The sequence below is a fragment of the Sus scrofa genome, chromosome 9 (genome assembly GCF_054392235.1).
Source record: "Sus scrofa isolate SSC_HxYL_T2T_F1_AM1 chromosome 9, Sscrofa_HxYL_maternal_Yorkshire_Landrace_v2.0, whole genome shotgun sequence".
NCBI classification, from domain to species: Eukaryota; Metazoa; Chordata; class Mammalia; order Artiodactyla; family Suidae; genus Sus; species Sus scrofa.
Genome location: NC_139391.1, coordinates 98,738,574 through 98,765,171, shown reverse-complemented (window position 1 = coordinate 98,765,171; position 26,598 = coordinate 98,738,574). Strand labels below are relative to the sequence as shown.

Sequence of the window (26,598 nt, the reverse complement as noted above, 5' to 3'; positions counted from 1 at the left end):
CGAAACGTTTCATCCATAAAATGTACTCTCTTTGTCAGCATCTAAACCCTCTCTAATACATATCAAAACAGAAAATGATAATAGACCCTCTAAGATCTTAGGGGTACAAAAGCGATTTTAAAGCCATTATTTTAGGAGAAAATTAACAGGGTATTTATATATATATATATTTCAGGCCATAATTTCTATGAGTTCATTTTATTTCCTAAAAAGGCTTTTACAGGGGCAAGTGTAATATTTAGTAGCTTTAATCTTCTCAATAAATCAAGGTCTCTTCTTCATTACAGGTTCAGTGTGTCCTCCAAGCTCCCATTCATTGGTCTACACATTAGGTATTGAAGCATTTTGGCCTAAACTGCATGCAACACAATCCAAGTAGAGTCTCAGCAGAAGTACACAAATAGATAAATGAAAACCTCAGGGAGGCTATTGGAATATCTTGGTATGATCAGCTCTGATTGCCAAATTCTACTCAACCTGTTTTTCTGCTTTGGCATCCCACACTGGCAAACCTCTTAAATGGTCAAGGTCGAAAACATCAACACAGTAAGGGTGACTATCATCCACTGTTTTTATTAATGATTGCTTCAAGACCTGCTCACAGTCCAGTGAACACAGAACTGTTCCATGCGGTTGTTCTAAAAGCAGCTAATAGCAGGATGTAATGTGAAACAGCTCCGACTCCCTTGCAAAACCCTCGCTCTGTTAATTGTGATTTCACAGCCCACTAAACAGCACAGCCTGGAGCTCACGTGCCTGCAAGGGGACAGTTAGCGTTTTGTTGTTCTGTCCTCTCCACTGTTGTTTTTCCTGTCGCCCTGTGGTTAACTTCTGCTTTTGCAAAAGCTCTGGAGACTGAAGGAGTTGGCTTCCTCAAGGAAACATTCTTTTCTTCCTCCCTACCTGGCAGCAGACAGCCTGTGGATACACCTGTTATTTTGCTTTTTGCCTTTTGTCTTAACCTTTCGTTTTTTTCACCGTTGTTCTCAGAGCAACAGCATGTGGCCGATCCACACCTTATGTTTCCTCCACCTGGCTGCCGTCAATCCCCATGACTGAACAATAGAATACCTCTTTTTCTGCCTTGGCTCACCCATGCCCGTCTCCCTGACTCTTTCTTTAACCAACTGTCCCCTTAAGGACAAGATTGTCTATTGGAAGGAAAATATCAGCAGGAATTCCAAATCACCAGGGGGAAAGTAACAGGTTTCTATCTTGAGGAAGAAAATATATGTGAAGAACCTAGCCAAATCCACAGGATATGGCCAAATAGACACCATGTTTGAACAAGATTTCATCCAGGGCAAGAGCCCAGAACTAAGTTTTCAAGCAAGACCCTAAGATAGGGATTCCCTTACTCTTTGGGACTCAGATTCTTCATATGAAAATGGAGAATATCAAGGGTCAGCATGGACTATTTCTAAAGCTTTCCTTTTAAAATATTTTATCATCTACAAATACTCACATTTTAAAAACCAGAACCATGAAATACGTCATAGAATTAGGCTGCTGTTCTATTGTTTGCTGGCTGTCATAGAATTAACTCAAAACCCCTAAAATCTTCTTTTGATCACCCATGTCCAAGATGATGTCATTGATCTTGACTCTCAAACATCAAGCCTTCACAAGTCAAATAATGCTTTCCAGAGGAGCATTAGAGGGCAAATGTTTAAGAATTTGTTTCCATCAACATGCAAACATCATTGAACACACTCAGATGCTAACTTTCTAGCAAGAGATTTCATGTGAAGTCCACGCAGTGTCAGTCATAGCTAAGGAAATCCAGAGACTCTTTCTTTGTGCAGTTTCAACTAAAATTGCCACTTCTCATCAACAAAATCAGAGCTCATTTTCTAATTCTTACTACCACTAAAAGTTTTCAACCTAATGAAGAAATCATGTTTTTGAACAAAATCTGCTTTCCCTGGGTATTCAGATTTCCTCTGGGTGTCATGTGAAATACCATCCTTCGGGTAGCATCTGTGTGTCCCACCACAGACCTTATAAAGTAGCAGCCCTCCTGTTGTGAAATGGGTCACTGGCAGGCTGTGGAAGGGATGCTTGGTTAGTTCAGCATCAACACCACTGGGATAATTTTGCAAGAATTGCAAACAGGAATTGCAGTTCAGGGTTTTCGAAATTCCCCAAGGTTATTACTTGATATGTTTGCTAAACAGTCAGGTGTAAATGTCTTATACTAAGCCACAAGACAGTGGATGGACTTGGCTCCAGCATGGCCCTGGTGAGAAGTCTAATGCGTGCCAGGTGTGGAAACAAATTCACGTTCAAAGGTCCCCTCCCTAGTTAGGATCATTTCCAAGAGGAGTCATGACCTAAAGGAAAAGCTCTCCAGAAACTAAACTGTAATCCATATAGACTTGAGATAAAATATTTTTCAGGCAACACTTTAGGAATTTAAGTGAAGTGAACACAAATGTGTTCAAGGAAAGAGAAGCACCAGAAAGACAATCAAGCCCCTTGAAGGTGCCTTACATGCCATGCTTCTCTTATCTGCTTTTTGGAGTCCCTGAATATTTAGACCATTCTCAAAGGCAGGGAGTAACAGAAGGAAGACCAAAGAACTGGGAATCAAGCAGAGATGTTCCACTACTCAGTGATGGAGGAGTCTAGAGCAAGTAGTGCTTAAGTCTGCTCTTAAGCCAGCTTTACTCATCTACTTAACACAAATCTTGGAAAGAGTAAATGAGCACCACTTAACATATAAGTTCAAAAAAAATGGTTAATGACTTCTTCCACTGAGGAAAGAAGGCTCTGGTGAAAAAGAAAACTATGATTTACTGTAAAGTGTGAAAGAAAGGAGAAAATATTCATTTATTTAGCCAACAGATATTCTTGGCATGCCTGCAACATGTTGCCTGGCAGCACATAACCCATTTCAAAGGAAAACCATACTAATCTACAGATGTGCTGGTTCTCCTAAGTTTAGCTATGAAAACTGAATGTTCAAAGCTTGCCAGGTAGCCTTTACAATAGATTACTTTGAGACCAATAGCATGCTTCTGCAATACAGACCATGACCAACCATGTGACACAAGCTCTCTACAGAATAATGCAATGGGGACAAATCAAATGATGTAGGCTTACTAGTGCCAGGAGCTAACCAATTGAATTAACTTGTCCAGACTTAGAAAAATATGCTGAGTTAAGCATGAGAACAGAAAGCATCAAATGTTAGGTTGGTGTTTCCTTGGCGCTAAAGAAAATGGGCTATAAAAGAGAAGAGAAAAGAAGTAAATGGGTAAAGTTACTGAAATTGGTGGTGCTAGAGTTCCCATTGTGGTGCAGTGGAAACAAATCTGACTAGGAACCATGAGGTTGTGGGTTCGATCCCTGGCCTTGCTCAATGGGTTAAGGATCTGGCATTGCCATGAGCTGTGGCATAGGCTGGCAGCTATAGCTCTGATTAGATCCCTAGCCTGGAAACCTCCATATGCCAAGGGTTCAGGCCTAAAAAAAGAAAGAAATTGGTGGTACTAAGATTGAATTTAGAGTGACAAGAGATGTTTGAATCTGTTCAAGGGACCACAGGCAAAGAACACAAGTTGAGAGCACTATGTAGGATAGACCGAAGTAGAGAGAAGAGGAGTACAGGAAATACAACTAGAGAAAGGCTGTGGCAATTAGAAACAAAGGCCAATAGAAGATAGACAGTAGCAACAGAAGCAACAGAGCAAAGTAGCAACAGAGAAAAGAAAGCCAAGTTTGGAGCCACTGTGATCAAAATGGAAATCAGGACTTGGTGAAGGCTTGAGCAGAAAAAAATAACGTGTACCTAAAAGATTGGATAAGAAGGATAATTACAATCAAATTGCTATACAAGGAGTTCCCGTCGTGGCACAGTGGTTAACGAATCCGACTAGGAACCATGAGGTTGCGGGTTCGGTCCCTGGCCTTGCTCAGTGGGTTGACGATCCGGTGTTGCCATGAGCTGTGGTGTAGGTTGCAGATGAGGCTTGGATCCTGTGTTGCTGTGGCTCTGGCGTAGGCCAGCGGCTACAGCTCTGATTAGACCCCTAGCCTGGGAACCTCTATATGCCGCAGGAGCCGCCCAAGAAATGATAAAAAGACCAAAAAGAAAAAAAAAAATTGCTATACAAGCATTTGGGACCTTTTAAAATGTGAAAGCCCATTGTAACCAGAAATAAAGACCCTAAGAAAGATAATAGAAGCAAATGCCTGGATATAGTCTCAGGACTTTTACCTACTGACATTTTGATCTTGGGCCAGTGAATTCAGTTTTCCAGCTGCCTAAAACTGCACCAGGCATCACAGGAGGCAGGGTAACCACATGCAAAGTGGAAAGAGAGTGGCATCTACAGCTCTTGGAATGCCACCAGATGGTTTTGTCCATCCTACCTTGAAATGTAATCTATTCAAATCTGTGTGGTAGAAACAAACAAGTATGGCTATGAGGGCCAGAGTCTTTTTGTCCTTATCAGGTTGGGCACATCTGCTAATATCAATTAGGCTTACAGTCCCTATTTAGCTTTTGATGGTTATTATGGTCCCAAGAAACAAGACTCTTACTGTATTTAGCCAAGAAGTTCTCCCACTCACCTTTGTTAGAACCTACCAGAGGGCTTGGCCAATAATAGATACCATAAGTGATGTTTTTAAACCAACACTTTATAGTCTAGTTAATTTACAGTGTTATATAGTTTCAAGTGTACTGCAAAGTGATTCAGTTATCCATGTTTTTTTCAGTCTTTTCCATTACAGTTTATTACAAAATATTGAATACAGTTCACTGTGCTATACAGTAGATCCTTATTTATTTTATACCTTGTTCAGCTATTTTACATATAGTAGTATGTATTAATCCCAAATACCTATCTCTTCCCCCAACAACAAGATAGGTATTTGGGATTATCTTTTTTTTGTGTCTTGTTTTGTTTTGTTTTGTTTTGTCTTTTCCAGGGCCACACGCATGGCATATGGAGGTTCCCAGGTTAGGGGTCTAATCAGAGTTGTTGCTGCTGGCCTATGCCACAGCCACAGCAACGCCAGATCTGAGCCACGTCTGCGATCTACACCACAAATCACGGCAATGCCAGATCCCTTACCCACTGAGCAAAGCCAGGGATCAAACCCGCAACCTCATGGTTCCTAGTCGAATTCGTTAACACTGAGCCACGACGGGAACTCCCAATTTTTTTTTTAAATTATTGCATAGACTTTCTTGAACACTGGAACAGAATATGGCTAAAGATGAATTCCATTTGCTTTTCAGAAGTCAAACTGGAACTCTCTGCCCACCTATCTGGTCCCATCCAGCCTAATAAGCTGTTAAGTCGCAGATACCAATTGTCAGACTGTATGTGTCAATTACACTCTGATTCTTACTTTCTGCTTAAATACAGGAAGGAAAACTAAGTGCCTGGCTTCCTATTCTAATGAGAAGGAGACCTCTCTCTGCATGGCCAACATGCACTCACAATGATGTAAGGCGCATCCTTTACACCTGGGGCTCTCCGCAGGCATTAAGGGATTCTCTCATCAGGGCCAGTGTTGTCAATAAGCCCACAGTTCCAAGTTTCTGTCAATATTCCTATGGCCAATTTGTCACACAATTGTCTTAAAAATACACAGCCATGTTCACCATTCTTTTTCACTTTCGCTTCCCTTTTCTTTTTACATTTTAATTGAAGTTCAACAGACATACACTTCATCCATCATAACTGGTATCTGTAATTGTGCAGCTAGATGAATTTGCACAAACTGACACACCCTCTCCATGAAACAAGAACCCAGATCAATAAACAGAAAGTTACCTGCACTCACAAAGCACTCTCTGGCTTCCTTCTGGTCACAAATTCTCACATCCCTAAGATCCTTCCTGACCTCCAAAACCATATATGACTTCTGCTTGGCTTTGGCTTTGATATAAGCAGATTCATGCCATATACATTCTTTTTGTCTTGCCTTCCCTTTACTTCCTGGGGAAGCAGACCTTTGTGTAACATCAGAGTGCCATGATTCCATGCTGATAACTTGGGTGTAATACATGAAAGGGGAAGGAAAGCTTGAGGCTGTGTTATAGGAGGACTTCGAGTTATATTGGGTCTTTTTCAAAACACAGATTAAGGTTGTCAGAACCAGTTTAAAAGTTCAAGCTATACAAGAGACAGGTGAGTCCTGCTAGTTGCACAAAATCTATGACTCAAGCTACAGCTGTAGGTTAGGAGCTTCCCAAATTTGGATGCGAATTAAGACAGAGGGATCAATGCTCCCTGAAAGGCACGCAGAGACTGGATGAGAGGCCAGAAGGCAGGAGGAAATGATGGGCACAGGCACAGCAGCTGCTGTGGAATTTAAAGATGGATCATTATTACATCCACAAGGGCCCAAACCCTCTGTAGCTGAGGTTCTTAATGTTTTGGGATAATGAAAATGAAAGTTTTACTGGCAGAATCTTAATAAATATCTGCTCTTGGCATACAAATCAGTTAACGTCCTAATCCAGACTGACTGTGAATAAGAGGTAACCAACCCTTTCCCGATAAAACCCAACATGACAGGAGAGGGTCAATGAAGCAGGAGTAAAAAACAGGTTTTCCTGGAGAAGCAGAGTAAAACAATTTGTTGTGAGGACCGTCTTTTTCTTAGGTGGTCAGTTTCCATCTTCTCCAGGCATTTTAAGGTCTTTAGCACCATAAACACTTAACAATCTAGAATTCACTGGACATCATAGAAGTTAGGGCTTACCTTGCATCATTCAGATAGAAATTCCCCTAGATGGCATAGCTCCTAAACATAAGCCAAGAGAAAGGCAGGATGCCAGAGCATTAGCACCTGGTGGTTCTGTTCACTAAGGAGGAAGAGCTAGGTAGTGAAAGGTATCCAACCCTGGAACAACTGTGGCTTTGAGCTAGAGGTGGTTAAATGGAGAGTCCAAAACATTCACTAATTTCACTGGAGCCATTGACAAATTATCCTCAATATCAAGAATTCAAACAGTAGCTAACAGTTTGGGAGCTAATGTTTTACATTAATTATTTCACCTAATCCTAAAAACAGCCCCACAAAATAGATACCAATTATCCATTTCACACAAATATAAAATGAGGCACAGAGAGGTGGCCATATGCCAAGGTCATGAAGTAGATTCAAACATGTGTTTGACCGCAGAGCCCACATTATAAAACAGTGGCTTTCAATTTTTTTTTTTTTTTTTTGCCATGACCTGGTAGGAAATTATTTTACATTTTTACATTGTAACACAGAACAGACACTCATTCATGCATCAATATGCACCCCCAAAAGTTTTAGAAAAATAATATTCACCCTTATTATATGCCTTAGATCAAGGTTTCCATATTCATTATTATATTTTAAACTTTTCTATTTTAAGATGCTCATTACCATGCAGTAATGTATTCATGACATGGGAATATCTTGGGATGTGCTGTTAGAAAAGCACTGATCTAAGGCATGATGCTGTAATGCCTGTCCCAGGCTCCTCTTATTTGAGTCTCTAGGAATGGACTTTATGACCACATTGTTAAATTTAAAACCAGCAATGTGCTGGCGAATGTCTGACAACTAGATCTTTGGGACTTGTGAAAGGAATGGTTGTTATTTTTTGCTGATTTTTTGCACTGTAAATACTCCCACTATGGCCAATTCCAAGCTATCAACATGACATCGCTCAACACAGATTTGGGAAGAATATGTATGATTGGCTCTTGAGAGCTGAGAACAATCAACTAAATTTCTCCAATAAATTTCCCCAAAATTGTCAACAAGAAGAACTTAGAAAATGTTTTTTTAATATTATTGAAATATAGTTGGTTTACCATGTTATGTTAATTTCTGCTGTACAGCAATGTGACTCAGTCATACACATACTTTTTCATATTGTTTTCTATTTTGCTTTATCAAAGGATATTGAATATAGTTCTCTGTGCTATAAAGAAGGACCTCTTTGTTTATCAATCCTATGTATAATAGATTACATCTGCTACTATTATAGAGATGCAGCCCAACCTCCCAATCCTTCCTTTCCCCACCCCACACCCTTGGCAACTGTAAGTATAGTCTCTATGTTTATGAGTCTGTATCTGTTTATTTTTGTCATACTTGAGAGTCCACATTTAAGTGACATCATATGGTGCTAGTCTTTCTCTGAGAAACTATATTTTAAAGTTACATCAGTGACTAGAAAAGTTGGAGGTAATTTGTCAATGACATTTAATGGCCTATTTCATGACAATTGGTCTAAGCCCACAATTTCACAGTGACTAATATACAAACGAGTTTATTCCATTGAGTATAGGGTTCATAAGTGCTGTAACTTGAAGAATTTTAATTAGGCTCTGATACTTTATTATCTGTACCCTGAAGTATCTAAAATTCCAGAATTAAAAAAAGTTTCTCTATTTTTTAAAGCCAGTGTTTCAGCACATCTGTTTTTTAAAGCCAGTGTTTCATGACCATCCCTAAATAGTTAACGAATTAACTTGCATTAAGGTGCTAAGAACTGGTGGCTTAATATAGAAGACACCTTCATTTGTGACAATAAGAAAGAATTGAGAAAATGGGAATCTGATAAGGGTATGAAGGAATGGATGACTTTTGAACAGCTGCATTTCTAGGAAAACTCATCATATAGAGGGAAACACAATGGAAACATCATGAATCCTGGAGCCATCTGAGATGCAGGATGGCATCAAGTGTCTGTGGAAGGGCATAACTGAGGAAGTTACAGGATTAAGTAAAATAATCTACATAGTACTTCAGTGATAATTTTTGGCACAGAGTAGTTGCTTAATAAATTTTATTGTCTTTAAGGGAAGGAGATGGAAAAAGAAGAGAGGTTCTATTGAGGAATCATTTAATGAAAAGTGACATAAGACAGATTTCAAACTGACCCAAGCAAAGAGGGATTTATCATCTCACATAACTGGGAAATCTTAGCTGGACTAAATACCACCTCAATACTTTCAAATCATACTTTGTCTCTGTCTCTTGGCTTTGCATCTCAGATAGGCTCTTGCCTCATGGTGGTAAGATGGCTGCCAGCAGCTCCAGGCTTACAACCATTCCTCTAAGTCATTATGACAGAAAGAGGATGCTTTTCTGATGGTCGTACTAGAAAACATTCTCAAATTAACCCTAATTGGCAATGACTTGGCCCAGGCTCATTGTGAAAGCAACTGCTGTGGCCAGAGCCAAAACACACTGTGGTTAGTCATGTGTGTCCCAAGCCAGCTAGCAAGGCAGGAATGGATTCACCTTGTCTTATGAACATATGTGTTGATTCCCAAAGGAAAACTGTGGTATAGTTTTCAGAAAAACTAGAAATATGGGTGCTAATCGGTCAAACTACAAGGAAAAATCCAGTTTTGTTTTAGCTGATAATTTTGCTTAAAATTTAAACTTTCCTCAAATTTCTAACATCTTATTCAGCAAGTCAGTTAAGGGATGATATCCGAAAGGTTTAACAACTAGTTCAAGATATGAAAATGACCAGCAACCATAACCCTTGAAGTTGGGACCTAAAGTCACAGCTCTGCCAGAATATAACAATTACCTTGCTGGTCCATAAGAAAATGAGAGATGTGGTAGAGATATGCCAGAAGAGGAACCAGAGCAGCCAGGAAAGTGGAGGAATATTCAAAGGGCTTCTAAATTGACTACTCACCAACTGGATGAAAGTATTTCAATATTTTAACAACTAGAACAACTATGCCAGTGTGTACCAGTGGGGTTCCAACCTTGACCGAATCTACTAGCAGCTAAATCATAAAGAAGATTATGATGCTGGCTATGACCCATCTAACAACCAGAAGCATAGCCTTTGAATGAGAAGATTGTTCTTCTAGCAGGACTCCGAAAGGTGCAAAGAGGTTTTCAGCTAACACAATCTAGGATAAATGCAAACATATACACACAAGGAGAAGTAAAATCAGACTATAAAATATACAAAATGATAGTGAAACTTTTCTTTTATTACCATTTTTCTTTGTAACAAATATAATTTTCAGGAACTCATCTTAACAACCCCCACTAGTTAGATTTTACCAATATCCTTCTATGTTCAACCACAGATTTCCCATTTCTGGTGCTCTTCATTCTTTCCTGGAGATTTGATTTTCAATCTGGTGCCATTTCCTCTTCCTTGGAAGTAATTCCTTTAGCATTCTCAGAGTGTCAGCTTGCTGGCAATGAAATCTCTCAGTTTTAGTTACCTGAAAAAAAAGTTTTTATTTTACCTTCATTCCATATATATATATGTGATTTTTATTCTTTTTCCATTACAGCTGGTTTACAGTGTTCTTGAAGTATATTTTAACTAGAAACAGAATTTCAGGATGCTTGACCAGTTTTTCTCTGAAGAACTTTAAAAATTCCACTGGGTCGTGGCCACCATTGTTTATGATGAAAGTGATCTCTCATTCGTATTGTTAACACAAACTGTGCTGGTCTACTCTGTTTTCAAAGTTTTCTCTTTATTTTTGGTTTAATCAATTTGGCTATGACTTGCCTACATATTATTTTAATTTATACTGCTTAAGTAAATCAGGATAAATAAAAGGATATCCTGCTGAGCTTCCTGGTTTTCTAATTTTATGTTTATCATCAAACTGGGAGGATGTTTAGCCATTATTTCCCCATATATTTCTTTTTCTCCTTCTCTCTCCTCTGCTTCTGAAACTCAGATTATACATGTGTTAGATCACTTAATATTCAAAAGAACTCTGAAGCTTTAATTTTTTTCAGTGTTTATTAGTCAGATTGGATAATTTCTTTTCATCTTCCTTCATATTTACTGACTATTTTTCTATCTCCAGTCTGTTGACTCCCACACACACACCCAGTGAAATTTTTTAGATATTTACTAGATAATCAGATATTTCTTTTAATATTTACTTTCAAGTTCTAAAACTGCTGCATTTTTTTCATAATTCCATTGTCTTCTGAGATTCCTCATCTATTCATTCATCTCTTTAAATCTTTGAACAAATCTATATCTATAATGGACTATTTAAAGTTCTTATCTGCTAATTTCAGAATGTGGATAATTTTGGAACCCATTTCTAATGAATACTTCTCTCTTTAATTCATGCCACATTTTCCTGTTTTCTTATGGGGTTGTACATTGCTTGTTGTAGAATTATATTGCAGGCAAGCTCAATTATGTCATCTTCCTTAAAGAATTTTCAGTTTTGCCTTAGCAGGTAGTTAAATAACTGTGGATCATTTTAGTTTTGTTTAGTTTTATCCATTGTTAAGGCAACTGTATTTTGGATGTAGTCCTATGGCATGCCCATGATTCCGGAGCTTGATTCTTACTGATGGAGAGTAGCCTTTCTGAGAATTTAAAGTACAATAATGCCTAGTGGTCTGTATTCCAACTGGGCTGGAACCCCAATATCTCTCTGTATACATGAACTCTGACAATGAAGTTTCTCTCTCAGCTCTGTTGTAGGCAAATGATCTCTCCCCTGTACACACCCATGCACCATGCAGAACTTAAGCTCACCATTTCATGCAGCTCCCTGCCCCACAAATTGCAACCACTTCAGAAGCCACGAACTCTAATCTCTGCCTCTCAAGGTCACCAAGAGTGCCACTGTACCACAGCAGAAAAGTTCTCCCATACAGAATGTTAAGGAATTTGAACGGTAATTATGGGGCTTCCCACGTGCATTTCCCTCAAAGATCGGAGTTTGACTTGTATGTTCTGTACAGTTTTATAGCTGTTCTCAGCAGGAGGGCAAGTCTAATACCATGACATGACATAGAAGCAGAAGCTGGCTATGGGTATTCCAAAGAGTTTATTTGGCACAAGGTAAACATGGCGCTGTTGCAAACATTTTACCATTAATACAGCTAGGAGAACTTGCTAATTGGAGGTTTTTTGTTTTTTTGTTTTGTTTTGTTTTGTTTTGTTTTTGTTTTTGTTTTTTTTGGTCTTTTGTCCTTTTTAGGGCCGCACCTGTGGCATATGGAGGTTCCCAGGCTAGGGGTCTAATCAGAGCTGTAGCCACCGGCCTACGCCAGAGCCACAGCAACGCCAGATTTGAGCCGCATCTATGACCCACACCATAGCACACGGCAATGCTGGATCCTTAATCCACTGAGCAAGGCCAAGGATCAAACCCACAACTTCATGGTTCCTAGTCGGATTCATTTCTGCTGTTACACAGCAGGAACTCCAGAGGTGGTATTTTTTATAGAAGCATGTATGATAGGCATTCTCTTTTGTAAGACTTGCTTGGAAAATAATGACAAAAGTCTACTTAAATCCTAATTCTATATAAATTTTCACTACTCTCTTCAACAATCTGCATCACTCTCTCTCTCTTTCTGTCTACTCAGCAATAGATATCATGATTCTTTTTTACCAGGAAGCAGTAAGAGTGAATTCATTGTGCCAAACACTTTGACATTATCAAAGAGGAGGGGCAGTATATACACAGGCCATTACTAATAATATCCACTTAAAGGATCCTACTGCCAGTAGGTAAAGATGGTCTCCTGTGACTAATATTCCTCTATTTCTTCCCCTTCACCATTTTGTTAAGAGCTAGAGGGAAAGCTTTGACAAATTCAGTTTCTGTCTCTCTGCTGACACTGACAAACCTCTAATTTCTAGTAAATGTGGCAGCTTCTAAGAGGAAAAGGACAAAGATGCACTGCAGAGAATTTGGAGAGACTCCAACTCGAAAGCTTGGTAATGAGGTTAGGAAGCTTGAAGATCAAAAAACAGCCAAAATAACAACACAGATACATATACACACACAAGCACACACGTACGCAGGAAAATAACATGCACTTTGGTATTTAGAAAAATAAAGATTTTTTTAGAAGGGAAGAAAATAAATCTTTAATATAATATGTATTGAATGGCCAAACCAAGTGAATATCATTAAGTAAATTGCCAACAATTACCCTAAGGACCAAAGTTTAGCACAATTGTCAGTGTTTGCCTAACCTCATAAAGACCCTTCCCTCTCAGATAATAAACGAAACTGGAGATCTTGTTTTTTGTGGGGTAGGAAGGGTTGTCCATGGCCATTTAGTGAAGTGGATGTGTCTCTTTTTCTTCAGCATATCCTTCTGGCTGCAGCACCCCAACTGGTAACATCACCCTCTTCAATGGCGTCATGTAAGGTTCTTGGGCTTCTTTATCTTCTCTGGGAACAAAACAGGCTCATGGGAAAGGGGCTGATCAATTTGTTCCTACTGTTCAACTTAACTGTTTGGTTATTTGAAATTTTATATTTATGGAAGAATTTCAAACTTCCTCAAACTAGAGAAATTTGAGAAAAAGCAGACCTATCCTTCTTAACACCAAGTCTTAATACCTGGGCCTGGCCTGCACTTCTTCCTTGTCATTCATGCTTTAATGGAACATAACCTCTTACTTGGTGTGTTGCTTTACATTCCTCCTAATCTCTCTTAGATGGACAATGAATGTCCTAATCTCTCTTAGATGGACAATGAATGTCCTAATCTTTCTAATTTTTCTAAATGTTCTCTACTTTTCCAATTTTACTTTATTTTTTCCTTAAAAATCAGCAATTTAAAGTCAAAGGAAAGATTAGCACTATTTTGGCTGAGTTTCTCTAGAGCCAATATTGAATGGTGACCTACTATAACATCGTTTTGAAAAAGAGGGGGGAGTGTGGTCTCTCAGTTATCTTCCTTATCCTCTGAATGGAATTTCCAAATCATTTTTCCAACATCCTGACCAATTTCTAGCTACTTGCTATTGACCTTACATGCTATTTGGGATTTATCATTTGGCAACAATGCATGCGAGGCACTGTGGAAAACATCTAAGGCACTCACCTGGATCCCCGCTAGCTTACAATCTAATAAGGAAAAAAGAACAATTTCTATTTTTTTTTTTTTTTTGTCTTTTCTAGGGCCATACCCTCGGCATATGGAGGTTCCCATGCTAGGGTGTCCAATCGTAGCTGTAGCTGCCGGCCTACACCACAGCCACAGCTACACCACATCCAAGCCGCATCTTCAACCTACACCACAGCTCACGGCAACACTGAATCCTTAACCCAATAAGCAAGGCCAGGAATCAAACCCACAACCTCATGGTTCAGCAATGAATCTCATAGTCAGATTCATTGCTGCTGTGCCATGACGGGAACTTCAACAATTTCTAATTGTTAAATTTCAACTAAAAAATATGGAAATAGGAGTTCCTGCTATGTTTAGTGGGTTAAGAACCTGACTGCAGCGGCTCAGATCACTGCAGAGACAGGGGTTCAATCCCTGGCCCAGTGCAGTGAGTTAAGGATCTGGCGTTGCAGCAGCTGTGGCTCAGATTCAGTCCCTAGCCTGGAAACTTCCATATGGCATGGGTGCAGCCATTTAAAAAATAATAAATAAATAAATGAATACGCAAATAAACAAAAAACACTATCATCATGATATAACACAAACTACATAGAAATTCAGCAAATGGACTTAGACCACCATACAGCTGGAGTAACGTGGAAGGCTACAGGGAGTAGAAATTTTAAGCCAGATCTACTAAAAATAATTGTCAGTTTCTCATAATAATTTCTTAAAGGCTTCTGGGAAAAAGTACCTTTGTTTCCTAGCAAGAATCAAAAAAGACGATTTGTGCAATGCTGCTCCCTACTATTAAAAACATCAGTATGGTTATAGCCTGTGCTTACCCAATTGAAAATGGTCACCTAAAGACAAAGGCCAAGTCTTTTGTTGACTTTAATTCTGGCAGTTGAAAACTTTATAATCAAACTTAGAGCCGAATTGCACGTGCTATCACTAACCCTACATTTTCTCCAAATCAACTGGGTGTGCAGGCTTTGAGCACACTCAGAACCCTTCAACAACTCAAGAGCTTATTTCTAGGAAAGAGTGAGCATGGTTTCTGGCATCATAACTCCCCTGGATAAACTAGTTATTCAGTGAGTCAAGCTGGATTTCATTTTCCACACTAAGTCCTTGGGCAAAGTCAAGAGAGGAAGGAAATCTATATTAGCATATGCAGAGTAGGGAAATGCTTCCTGCCGACATCTTTGAGGGGTTAGAGTCACAGCACACCCCTGAGAGTCTATTAATGTACCGATTAATAAAACATTGGTGAGGAGGGAGCGGTCCACACATCACTCACCTTCTCTGGATAGAGAACTTCTGAGTGCAAAGCTGCAATTCTCTGGCTGTGTAGGAATGTGGCTGCAGTAGGGAGCCTGTTTATCTGGGGAATGTGCTGCTGGCTGATTTCTAATGAAAGCATGCAGAAAAGTAGTGGATACCCTTTCCCACAGTTCGATAAGCTGTTACACAGAGATAAACAGTTGTGCTGAATTAAGCATGTTTGTCTCTTCTTCAATGTTAAATTTTAATGTCCTGTTTTTTCAGCTTCTTAGGGCTTCCTTTTACATAATGCTAAGTGTTTTAAAATTATGCATGGCCCTATGACGATCTTAGTCATTTTAAATTCTGCTTTAAGGAAAAGGTAAATAAGAAAATATTAAGACTGTATTTAAACATTACTCTAATTGACTTTTAATTGGTAATTCTCTAAGACTACATTAAGTGTTACTTAACGATGCCCTATCAGAGAGCTAAAAGGAAAACTATTTTACATGACACTATTGTTAGTCAACTAGTTCTATATACCTAATTTTTAAATGTATATAATATATGTAATATGTAATGAATTGCCTTTTGAATCAAGCACCTAATAACAATTACCATGTTAAAGGAAACCCATTGCAAATTTATTTTGAAGATTTTTACAAATGGTGGAGACAGTTGGTAGAAAGAGAGATGAGTACTTTTCTATCACTATATAAAAATATTCAAACATTTAAATCATTTGACAGCTTGGATAATGTTCATTTGTTTATAATTAAAATTTATATCCTGGGTATCCAATTCATGGCTCAGCACACCCAAAGTAGATGTTCAATAAATATCTGATGAGTAAATGCATTTCTGAAACTTTGAAAGAGAATAATATGCATGTTCCTAATTTAGTATTCTCTTTACCAAAAACTTAAGTAGATGTCAGTCAACTTGAGGCCACATCTTCCTTTGCTTCATACAAAGCTGCCTCAGCTACAATTTCCAGAAACAACGGCAGCATTTTCTCCAGCATGTATACAAAGTAACTCCTGTAGTTCTACCTATTGGCAGTCCTATCATCAAAGAAGATAATAGGGGAAGATCATTTGGGATGATTAGGTAGGTAATGAAATGAAACAACTGATTTCTCTACCTTAATTTCCATTTTCTATACCACAAATGAAACAGTAAAGAGTCATTTACAAACATGATTATTGTGGATGTTTATATTCCTTCAAGAAATATTGGATGAATATCTTCTGGATTGCAGACACTATGCCAGCCCCTGGACAGCCAAAGATAAACACAACACAGCCCTTTCTTGTGAAACAGATAGACAGATACATACTACTTCTTTCAGCATAATGTGATATTTCATCCAAAGTCTCCTTTGGCCAAGAGCATTTTCTTAAGAGAGAATTAAGCTTTCCATAAACTATAAGGTCATCTTTACTCTTTGAATATCCAAATTTTCTTCATATTCAAGAGACACCTACATATTTTATAGATACACGGTAAGACTGTGTTGATGACCTTCTTTTATTTAACTATTCTCTTTTACTAGGCACATAAAACCATTATTTTATAGAGCCATTTTCTGCTTCTTTATCATTAGTGATAATGATCACAGTGTCTTTTGCCTTCCATGGCAGTTTTGCTTCAAAGGGAATTGCACATAAAGATCAAAGAGAGACCAGAAATTGATATGAAACAAAAAAAAAATTCTATTACAGTATCAACCTCTTTAAAAATTATTATTATTGGATTTTTCTGGTGCCCTGTGGCAGATCTCCCAGAGAGGTTCTGGGTTGATATAGAGCATTGCAATCACTGCTGCTGTCAGTACTGAGGTTTACACCTAAATAAACAAAACCAAACCCAGATGACTTTTGTGTTTCAAGAAAACAACCCATCACTTGCCCATGCAAAAGGAACAGAATGCACATGGAAAGCCAGGTTTTAAAGGGCACTGCTAACAGCAGAGGGAAGAAATGTCAAACATGTTGAAGTAAACATTGGACTAGTCTCTGTCTGGATATTTTTGTTGAGGCTTTTTTTGTTTTTTGTTTTTCTTTAATCTTTTTAGGGCTGCACACAACTGCACCCAAGGCATATGGAAGTTCCCAGGTTAGGGGTTGAATCAGAGCTACCAGCTTCAGCCACAGCCACAGCAATGCAGGATCTGAGCCACAGCTGTGACCTACAGCACCGCTCACTGCAACAATGGATCCTTAACCCACTGAGCAAGGCCAGGGATCAAGCCCATGTCCTCATGGATACTAGCTGCGTTCATTACTGCTGAGCCACTACAGGAACTCCCTTTTGCTGAGTTTTGTTTTTTTCTTTTCCTTCATACCTTAAAAATCCTAAGTGTTGGGACATGTCATTTCTTCTTAATGAGCAGACAAAGAAGCAAATATGAATTATAACAGTAGTTGAAAATATTTCTTGAACTAGTTACAGCAGGAATACAAAGCAGGAAGTAAACACTTTTATTGGGGAAGGAAGATAGGAAAAAATTCTTGGCCTCTCCTTGTACTGACTGTTGGGTCTTAAATGCTGAGTGTGTATTTAAATGGTATAGAAGGGCATTCCCAGCAAAGGGGCCAATATGAGCAGAAGCAAGGAGTCCCTACCATCCAAGATGTCCTCTGAAGTGAACATAGTTCAACTGGCTGAAGGGTAAGATCTGAAGGTAGAGGTGGGATGAAGCTGATGGGCATGGTGGCCTAAGACTTGAGAGCTAATTAGGTTAAGATCACAGAGCATGAAGAAGTGCATTCTTCAGCCTAATGGCAAGAGGAAGCTGGTTTAGATTGACAGGAGATGGGCACTCTGCACAGCAGGGTGCTTCCTCCATTGGGACACCATTCAGATTGTTATCATTTCCTAGGGAGTTCCCTAGTGGCCTAGTGGTTAAGGATTCAGCATTGTCACTGCTATGGCTCAGGTCATGGCTGGGGCATGGGTGCAACTTCTACCCCCTGGCAAGGGTACAGCCAAAAAAAATTAGAAATAAAAAATTAAAAAAACATTTCCTAGTATATCTGAGAGCACCCTGGTGGAATGGTTTCCAGGAATCCTGATTGAGTCAAGAAACAGCCAGAAAAGATGCCCTCCTTCATAAAACCTCACCAGTTGTGCACAAAAGCAGGACAGCAGACAGGCACACTTGGCCACACAAACAAGAGCGTGCAGATATTCCCTGTCAGAAGAAAGCTCTTGAAGTCCTTGGCTTACTGTCTCTCACCTGACTCTGAATATAATAAAATTACCTCATCTAGGGTCCAAGGGGTGGACAAGCAGAGTGACTGTGCAGACCACTGTTTGCTCTAGTGCCAGGGAGCTGGGTGTCAGGAGTACAGCAGTAGGCCCACTGGTTCATGTGCACATGCAACCAGACAGCTCCATACCAGGACTGTAGAAAGTTCCCTGGAAAGACCCCAGCCAACTGTCAAAAACATGATCCCACAACAGGGCTGAAAGAGGCATATGTTCTGCTCTATCACATAAAAAGAAGCTTGATTTATGGAGGCATCCTAAGCACTGTGCAAACCCCAGCACTCCTGCTCACTGCACTGCCTTAAATGTGTCAGGACCTAAACCCTGTCTGGCAGAGGCAGTCACCCCCAACCCCACTTTCCTCATCATCTATGTTGCATCTATATTATAGGTCATATAATAATACATTTTAAAATTTACACTTGAGGAAGGTTATCTTTTCTTAATTCACAAAAAGGTGTTTTGAGAGCTGGCATCAACTCCCTAGGGATCTACTGCTGTGGTCCTGTTAGCGATAACAAGAGTCAAGCATGGTGGTAAGAAAAGAGAAGGATGCTTTGAGATGTTAAGCAGGTAGATGCTACAGAATTTACTGGCTGATTGGAAAAAAAAAAGAGGAAGGGCTCTCCTGTGAAGGTTTCTGGCTCAAGAGCCTGGGTGCCAAGAAGAACCACTGACTAGATAAGGGAGAGATTATAATATGCAGGTTCTGAGATGTCAGAGAGATGTATGGGTAGAGCTGCTTAGCAGGCAGTTAACCTAGGAGTCAGTTAAGTGGTAATTGAAACAATGAACACTAGTTGAGCTGGGCTGGGAATGGGGTAGGGGTGGAGGGATAGTCAACCCCAGAATTTCAGAGGATCAGCATGAGAAAAGAAACCTAGGAAAGTGAAACAAGTTGAAAATATTTCCATTAAGGTCAAGTAAAATGAGGACTACAAAGGGTTTAATGGATTTAGAAACTACTAGATCAGTGGTAGCTTTTTCTCCAAAGCCATTTTGGTAAAGTAGTGGAAGCAGAACCTCATTGGCAGTGACTGAGAGCATCTAGATGAGAGAGAGGAAGGGCGGACAATACTGCAGTCCATTCTTTATAAGAAGTGGCCTTTGAAGGGAGGATGGGGCTATAGCAGTAGGAACGCAGAAACAATGACAGAGCTAACATTGCTTTTTTTAAACAAATATTTGGTATTTTATTGATTATTTTTAATTTTTACAAAAATGTTTTCATCTGTTACTTTATTTGTAAAAATAATACTCAGTTGGAGTTCCCATTGTGGCTCAGCAGGTTAAGGACCCAGTGTTGTCTCTGTGAGGATGCAGGTTCGATCTCTGGCCTTACTCAGTGGGTTAAGGATCAAGCTATGGAGTAGGCTGCAGATAAGGCTTGGATCCAGTGTTGCCATGGCTGTGGCATAGGCCCCAGCTGTAGCTCTGGTTTGATACCTAGATGGGGAACTTCCATATGCCACAGGTGTGGTCATAAAAAGAAGAAGAAAAAAAAATATTTAACTAAGAAAACTGAGGCCCAGGGAGATGACACATCATGCCCTAATTATTCTGTCAGCACGGTCATTTTATTTTTATTTCTTATTTCTTAGTGAATTTTGTTATATTTATAGTTGTACAACCATCATCATAAACCAATTTTACAGCATTTCCATCCCAAACTTCCACCCCATCCCTCCCAAACTGTCTCCTTTGGTAACCATAAGTTTTTCAAAGTCTGTGAATCAGTTTCTGTTCTACAAAGTTCATTGTATCCTTTTTTAGATTCCACATATAAGTGATAGCATATGATTTCTATGTCTCACTGTCTGACTAATTTCACTTAGCATGATAATTTTTAGGTCCATCCATGTTGATGCAAATGCCATTATATCATTCCTTTTGATGGCTGAGTGATATTCCATTGTGTATATGTACCACATCTTCACTATCCATTCCTCTGTCAATGGACATTTAGATTGCTCCCATGTCTTGGGTATTGTATACAGTGCTGCAATGAACATTGAGGTACATGTGTCTTTTCGAGTCATGATTTTCTCTGGATAGATGCCCAGGAGTGAGATTTCTGGATCAAAAGGTAATTCTATTTTTAGTGTTTTGAGGAATCTCTATACTGTTTTCCATAGTGGTTGCACCAATTTACATTCCCACCAACAGTGTCAGAAGGTCCCCTTTTCTCCACACCCTCTCCAGCATGTATTGTTTATAGACTTTTTGATGATGGCCATTCTGACTTGTACATTTTGTTTTATTTTGTTTGGTTTCCAAATGGAAATGGAAGCGTGGAGAAAAAGGAGTTATTTACAAATATAGTTGAAAGATGGGGAATAAAGATTCCCAACAAAGTTGTTGCCCTACCAAGAGCAAAGTAAGTGACTCAGTAGAGAAAGTACTGCACTTAGCATTAGAAGATCCAGGGTTTCAGCCCTGCTTCCCTTCTAAGTACGCTTTTTCGGGTCACTTGACCCCTTTAGTCCTCAGTGTCCATCTCTGGGAGATAGGATCACTAAGAGCAACATCACAGTGTGCTGTAGGGACTGGGTGAGAATGTTTGTGGGAGAGTGCCTGGTTTGTGGTACCTATATGTTTAGAAGATGGTACCTGGAGTCATCATCCCATCAGAGATCTGAATGGGGACCATCAATCAAACAGCACTGTAATCACTGTTGCTTTCTTTACCATTTGTGCTCATTTAATTTTTATCTCTTCAGGAGTTTGGTGACAGTCCCTGTTAGTCTGTTCCTCCTTTATATGAAGGACAGACCAAAGATCCAGTTTGGAAATGAGAGAGGAGGACTAGAGGGCAACACTGGCTCCACCCATTGATATTTACCAGAGGTACAGAAGACAGATTCACGAAGATGTTGACAAGACTGCAATTTCTTACCTTAGCTTTGTTTTCAAAGGGATTTTTACTTTCTTTAGGGGACCATAACTTTCTGAGGAGGGAGATTAAAATAGAAGGTGACCTTGTTTTAGGGGGCCTATTTCCCATTAACGAAAAAGGCACTGGAACTGAAGAATGTGGGCGAATCAACGAAGATAGAGGGATCCAACGCCTGGAGGCCATGCTGTTTGCTATCGATGAAATTAACAAAGATGATTACTTGCTCCCAGGAGTGAAGCTGGGTGTTCACATTTTGGATACATGCTCAAGGGATACCTATGCTTTAGAGCAATCACTGGAATTTGTTAGGGCATCTTTGACTAAAGTGGATGAAGCTGAGTATATGTGTCCTGATGGATCCTACGCCATCCAAGAAAATATCCCACTGGTCATTGCAGGGGTCATTGGCGGCTCTTACAGCAGTGTTTCCATACAGGTAAGATTTGCAGTGCTATTGATGAAATGCTGTAGCTCTTTGATGATGTGTCTCTGTTATGTCTTAGAGGAACAAAAGGAGAAGATCCTAATAGTTTCATTGGTAGGTGATATTAAGCATGCAATAAGTCATTTCTATGTGTACCAGATAATACAGATTTGCATACAGAAGAGTACTTTAGCAATGGAAATTGTTTAGAGATACAGGTAGCTACTGCAGTATAACAACTTCCCCAAAATTCAGTGACTTAATAATTATTAATGATTGTAGTTTACAAGTCTAAAGCTTGGCTGGAGTGAGCTGATGAAGGCCAAGTTCGGCTGGGGGTGGCTCTGCTCCAAGTTGTCTCTTAACCCCCATTTGGAATCAGTGGGTTAGCCCAGGCATGTTCTTCTCAGGGTGATGGCAGGCAGGCAAGAGAATGCAAACTTAACTGCACAGTCCTCTTCCAAGCTTCTGTGTCCACATCTGTGAACAACCCACCAGCCAAGGCAACTCAGGAGGTTCAATCCAGAGTCAAGGAGCAGGAACTCCATGCTCCCCACAATACAAGCATTGCTAAGTTACATCACAAAGGATATAGATATATGGCAGTATCATGATTTGAAGTCATCAATACAGTCAACCACAAGAAGGTACAAAAATCACTGAGCTCTATTTCTTTCCATACTCAATTTTTTCCCAAACGTGGTTTTACTCAGAGATAAATTATAAACAATTTCTCACAGTATAAACCTGAAAATGTATGCGGAACAGCCAGATAATTACTACCAAAAAAAAAAAAAAAAAAAAGAGGGAACAATTTAGCATGCAAGTTAACCTAGATAAAAAGCTGATAATTGGTTCTGGTAATTTTGTTAGGGAAAGAAGGAGCATATTAGTCAAACTCTTGCCGCACTCACAGGGTCACAGAATTTTAGAGGTGGAAAGGAACTGAGAAATCATTCATCTCAAACTTTCTCATTTTTTCAAGCCCTGGAAATACCAGTTTTAGGGAAACTCCCATTGATAGGTAGCACATGAACTCAGACAGAGCTTTCGTACTTTGAGGTTCTTTCAACTGTCCCATGTGATTTCTCTACGTTACTGAAGTTCAATATTTTTTTTTCTGGTGAATGTGACAGCAATAAAAGTCCATAAGATAAGAGTCATCATATACTTTACCTCCTACTAAATGACTATAGTCAGAGCCCCAAGCACTAAAGGAAGTCATATTACACTCACTTGCCTGTATGTGTCACAAGCCACTTAAATTGGCTCTATTTGCATTGGAATAACCATATGGATATATCAGAGATTCGTGGCATTTAAAATTCTACGTACAATTCTGTGCTATTCTAAATGATTATTGCAAATTTCCTTCCTTCTACAGCGCACACACTCATATTATGAGTAATTAGGATAATTAGTTTTTCATAAACACCCTTTAACTTCATTAGATGGATAGAAAATACTGCACATCTCAAAGCGTATCATGTTAATTTTACCACTATTACTATGCTTGTATCAAGAAAGACAGAATTTGCTCTTTGAGAAGAGAGAACTAAAATATGTGTATCTGCCATACTTCAATAATAACTCCATCAGAAGAATGTCAAACATTTTATCAATATTTATGGTATACCCAAGATTATCATGAGTAAAGAATTACAAATATGCTTTCCTGACCTTCGTTTCTCTCAATGCAGTAAATAGCACTCCACAGCAGATGTGTAAATATCTATCCAAAATAATTAAACTATTCTAAGCAAATAGATTTTTAAATCTAATTTTATTTTTGTATTACCTATAGACTCCTCAAAAGAGTTCAAGTTGTTTTAGGAAAAAAAAAAAAAATCCTGTGGACTGGAGTTCCCTTTTAGTACAGCGGGTTAAGGATCCAGCATTGTCACTGCAGCAGCTTGAGTTGCTGCTGTGGTTTAGTCCCTGGTCTAAGAACTTCCACATGCTATAGGTGTGGCAAAAAACAAAAACAAGCAAACAAACAAAAAAACCCCACAAATCTGAGGGCTATTAAAACTCTGTACTTGTTGGAGTTCCCATCGTGGCTCAGTGGTTAACGAATCTGCCTAGGAACTATGAGGTTGCAGGTTCGATCCCTGGTCTTGCTCAGTGGGTTAAGGATCCGGCGTTGCTGTTAGCTATGATGTAGGTTGCAGACGTGGCTCGGATCCCGCATGGCTGTGGCTCTGGTGTAGGCCAGCGGCTTACAGCTCCGATTCGACCCCGAGCCTAGGAACCTCCATATGCCGGGGGGAGCAGCCCAAGCAATGGCAAAAAAAAAAAAAAAAAAAAACCTGTACTTGTTTACAAGGGAAAAAGCCACTTCTTATCATCAAAGTACCTAGCTTATGATTTCACTTATCTGGTACATAGCACTATAAAGCCACAAATGTTGATATGGCTTTTGTCTCCACAGTATAAATAAAGAAACCAAAACTATCATGCTATACTGAAAATGATAGAGTTAGCATCAGCAAGATGTGGGTTTGATTTCTAACCCTACCATTGACTAGCTTACCTGTAAAATAAGGAAAATAACATCCACTTTAAAATGCTGTTGAGAGAATTCAAGTTCTCTTGTAGCTCAGCAGGTTAAGGATCTGGCTTTGTCACTGCAGTGGCTCCGGTTGCTGCTGTGGCGCAGGTTCAATCCTTGACCTGGGAACTTCCACATGCTTGGTGAGAAAAGTTCTTGAAAGGATGAGTTGAGAGAATCCATGGGAAGTGCCTTACCAAAAAAACTAACAGATACAATCAATGGTAACTATTAAAGTCATAGAAAAAAATCTGTGGACTCAACATCAACTCCATGGCCAAGCAGTCCCATGAAATCACTGCTGGCTCCCACATGCTTCATCAGGAAGTTAATCTGTATAAAGCTCCCTGAGTGTGCCCTGCACTAAAGTCATGGAGAACACAGCCTGTACCTTGCGGAACATGAAATCTGGCTGTGGATACAGAACTATTATGAAATAGTACATACAATTCAAAATACTTTCATGGGGCTCACAAGGTAAGAAGCGAACTTTAGGAAAGTTCTGAGGATGACACAGAATGAAAGTTGCACTGGTGAAAGGCTAATTGGGCCACAGTGTGAATGAGATTTGTAATTTGACAGGGCCCATCAGAAAGATGCTGCCAATGTCTGTGAGCAAGAGGACAGAGACCTTGACAGGTGTAAAGGATGAGCTGGAACAGAAAGGAGAGAAGAGGCTCACTCCCCTCTCCGAGGTCCACAGAGGTTCAGGCTCTGCTTAGGTCCCACACTGATCCCTCCATCAAAGTAAGCAGGGATGTAGAGCCATCTGTCTACACACTGACTTTCAGGTAGCCTTAGGAGGAACCCTTCGCCACAGGGCTTTGCTTTCAGCTGAGAATCGTGAATGAAAAGAGGTCTCAGGGGCCCTTATAGATCTAAGAATTTAAGTGTGTTATCGTTTTGAAACATATATATCTCCTTTTGGGGGGGCTGCACCTCTGGCATGGCATGCAGAAATTCCCAGACCAGGGGTCAAACCTGTACCACAGTAGTGACAACTCCAGATCCTTAACTCACTGAGCCATCAGGGAGCTCCAGAATATATGTCTTTTAATGAGAATTAAAAAAAAAAAAAATTTAGTCAACAGCAACCCAAAGCAGTACATTCCTACTGGTGACTTTCAGAGACTCTTCTACACTAATGAGAGAAGTATTTTAGGAGAGGGTTTTTATTGGTGCCCCTCATACTCACTTATTTTTGCTCCTGGACTGATTCTAATCCTGTACCCTCGGGTTCAATAACCATGATGACAACATGTAGCCAGTAGCCACAAAGATCCATTCACGCCAATCACTTCCGCTGTCCATTTCTCAGTCCCTTTGACTTCCTGAGTATTTACTGGAAAGTGTTTTAGCTTGAACTGAGCTGCAGGAAAAAAGAGAGTTAAACTGTAGGGGGAAAAATGTGCTAGTATACATTCACCACACTGTTTCAAAGATTCCTATTATTGCATTGTAGCTAGCATCCAGTCTCAAACAAGAGCACAGAGTTTGCAGTCACAAAATTGCCTCTTGAGAGAAATAATGATCACGAATGATAATATCGTTGCATCCTCTCTTTTGTGGTTGGGTCAGTTTGGATGTTATCATTTCCCCATTGGGCCTAGATTGCGTTACTCGTGGGACTGCTTCAGAAGGCCCTTTTCTCTCCAGCTTCCTCTTCTCTCATTATCTTTCCACTATAGAAGAAGTCTCCTAGAAGTCAACAGAGAAGAAATCCTCTGCTGTATTTATTCATACAATAGGAATTATTTGCAGATAGTGAAAATTGCATGAAAGGAGAAATTCTTAATAATTTGCTAGGTTCATCTGTATCACCACTGAAGAAAACCTGGATATTTTGCCAACACTCTTATTAAGTAAGACAAACCACATACAGTGGTCCCTTTTGTAAAGCAACAGTATTGATTTTTTAACTTGGTAGTCAATGAGAGCCAGTATCAAAATCCTTCTTTATTATTAAATAGAACCCAGATCTGTTCATCCCCTCCAGTAAATAAGCTTCATTTCAAAGCATTTTTAAGACTGTATTCCGCTTTTATCTAAAACCTGCAATCCACCCCTCGGTGGGAAATGGTATTTATTCAAGAAGAGAATCAGGTTGGTTGCCTTTAGCAAGGCACTTGTCTACATGGTACAATTTTGAAGTAGTGTTTATGTTGGGGCTTTTTCAAATAGACTATAGTTAGAGCTCCAGAGTTTTTCAGTCAAAAAAAAATGCCTCTTGAAATGTTCCCAAAATGTTTGTCACTCCTTTCAGAGGATGTATATTTCCTCAGTCTTTCTTGTCCAGCTGGAGCAAATTTCAGCTGAAACAGGACAGGTATAAGTTGACCTAGTTATCCTGTGTCCCTG

The 26,598-nt window shown here is 39.5% G+C and overlaps 1 protein-coding gene and 1 long non-coding RNA gene across 4 annotated transcripts in view; one reads left to right on the top strand and one right to left on the bottom strand.

The window, feature by feature from the left end:
• GRM3 (glutamate metabotropic receptor 3) overlaps positions 1-26,598 on the top strand; it is a 241,751-nt gene that overhangs the window by 113,923 nt on the left and 101,230 nt on the right. For 2 of the 3 annotated variants that reach the window (XM_021063473.2, XM_021063472.2), the window contains exon 2: positions 21,090-21,701. The exons of the other annotated variant lie outside the window; for it this stretch is intronic. In XM_021063473.2, coding sequence (XP_020919132.1) covers positions 21,240-21,701 — 462 coding nt within the window. In that variant the 5' untranslated portion in view covers positions 21,090-21,239. The remainder of the gene's footprint in view (positions 1-21,089; positions 21,702-26,598) is intronic. 3 annotated transcript variants of the gene reach the window in all.
• On the bottom strand, positions 9,951-25,938 carry LOC110255491 (uncharacterized). Its single transcript, XR_002335877.2, has 2 exons — positions 25,436-25,938; positions 9,951-10,211 (listed from the first exon to the last, which is right to left on the bottom strand). It is a non-coding gene; the product is annotated as an uncharacterized LOC110255491 (long non-coding RNA).